The sequence below is a fragment of the Halyomorpha halys genome, unplaced genomic scaffold (genome assembly GCF_000696795.3).
Source record: "Halyomorpha halys isolate HHAL.00 unplaced genomic scaffold, Hhal_1.1 Scaffold1547.1, whole genome shotgun sequence".
In the NCBI taxonomy this organism is placed as follows: Eukaryota; Metazoa; Arthropoda; class Insecta; order Hemiptera; family Pentatomidae; genus Halyomorpha; species Halyomorpha halys.
In genome coordinates this window covers 207,372-209,076 of record NW_027109312.1, presented here as the reverse complement: position 1 = coordinate 209,076, position 1,705 = coordinate 207,372, and the positions used below count along the sequence as shown (strand labels likewise).

General features: G+C 47.5%; 1 protein-coding gene across 1 annotated transcript; it reads right to left on the bottom strand.

The window, feature by feature from the left end:
- Window positions 1-6: 6 nt before the first annotated feature.
- On the bottom strand, window positions 7-1,705 carry LOC136795785 (uncharacterized; the record flags this gene model as incomplete). Its single annotated transcript, XM_067047509.1, is given in 1 exon segment — window positions 7-1,705. A coding segment is annotated over 1 exon segment (1,100 nt), but the record flags the coding sequence as incomplete, so codon positions are not given.

The window sequence follows — 1,705 nt, the reverse complement described above, 5'->3', positions numbered from 1 at the left end:
TCCATGGATGTGGTGTTCGTCTTCGATTGTAGGAGTGGATGAATCTGCCAATCGCTTGTTATCATTCAGATAGGATCTGGAATGACATGTGTCCATATGATGTTCAGATGGCAAACTCGATGCGGATTCCCTAGAGCTTCCAGATACGGCGTACGATGAAGTGGCAGATGAATTCCAGGTCCTACCATAAGCCGCTTGGGTAGAGACAGCAACAGGATTGGCATTGGTGACGAAACTTCTCGAATCCATGTTATCTGACCTTACATTCCGAATGAATAGAAAACTACCTCGGTCACGAATTGAAGTTGATGAAGCCTCAGTGCTGCTTAGAATGTTTCCATTCATGAAGATGTGACTATCAGTTCTAGAGTTATCGTAATGTGTAGTCGAAGTTGCGTTATATGGAGAATCGGCTTTTGAGGTTTCACAATAATTTCTTTCACTGATGCGAGGAACATCAGTTGCATCTGAACTTCTAGGTGGATCTGGTTCTGGAAGTTTCTCGCGCAGTACCTTGGAATACAATCGCTGGCCGGACTGCATTCCTTTATAATCTTTATTGAAAGGACCGCCATCTTTTCTGCTGAATGGTGGATGCTGCTGTTCTATGATGCAGAACGTTTTCGAGAGATTGGGAATCCTCGGTACGGACATGATTTGCGTTGAAGACGTGGATCGGTGAATCGAAGTCGTGGATGAAACGGATGTGGTTGCGGGACCACGTTGCGGTCACACCGGGATGACTTTGTGCTGAAGGGCCGACACAATGTCGTAGATGCACGCGGTACAGAGCTGTTGTGAGTTGAATGAAAAGCAGTGCATGAGGAAGATGGTAACTTGTTACCTCTAGAGATCGTTGAACGAGAGGAAGGATGAATTTTTACTCTGTTCTCGGTAGAATTCGAAACGCTAAGAGTAGATTTGAAAAACAGAGAGCAGGACGTAGGTTGAGCCAAATTGTGAACAACGCCAGAAACTACCAAGCCGAAGACTGTAGGCGTAAGGTAAAGTCCATCGACTTCAGCAGGATAAGATGCTCCAACGAGAATTCGTGGGTATAAGTCCCCACCGATTAACAGATCGACTGGACCTGCCTCCCCAAAACGTTGATCGGCCAAAGGGTGGCGCATAATGCGGCTGACGACGGAAGAAGGAAGGTTGACGTTTGGTAAAGAAGACGTGATGCGGTCGACTACCACTGGAGAGATGTTATATTCTTCTTTACCAGCGAATGGGCGTATGGTACATGACGTGGAGCCTTTGAGATGAGACTTCGGGACAGCTGACTCGCCAAGACTGGTGATGCAATGGTCGAAATTCGCAAGGTTGGTACCAATCTTGTGTGCGAGCGCGCTGGAAATAAATGTGTGCTGGCTTCCGGAGTCTAACACAGCACGGGCCATATGAAAGTCTCCCCTCTTCGACTTCACCAAAAGGCATACAGTGCCTAATAGTACCATGGTGCTCTGGGATGAAGATGGCGTGGATCCAAAACCAATGAAGGTCTCCGTAGGTGTTTTCTTACTGGACGTTTCATCGACTTTAGTGGCTGCGTTGTCTTCTTTCTGGCGGTGGATCAGCGTGTGGTGCTTCTTACAGCACATCCTACATCGAAATTGCGAACGACATGTGGCCACCTCATGGCCCTTACGAAGGCAATTCCAGCACACCTTGAACGTTCGGACGCGTTCAAGCTTCTGGGTAA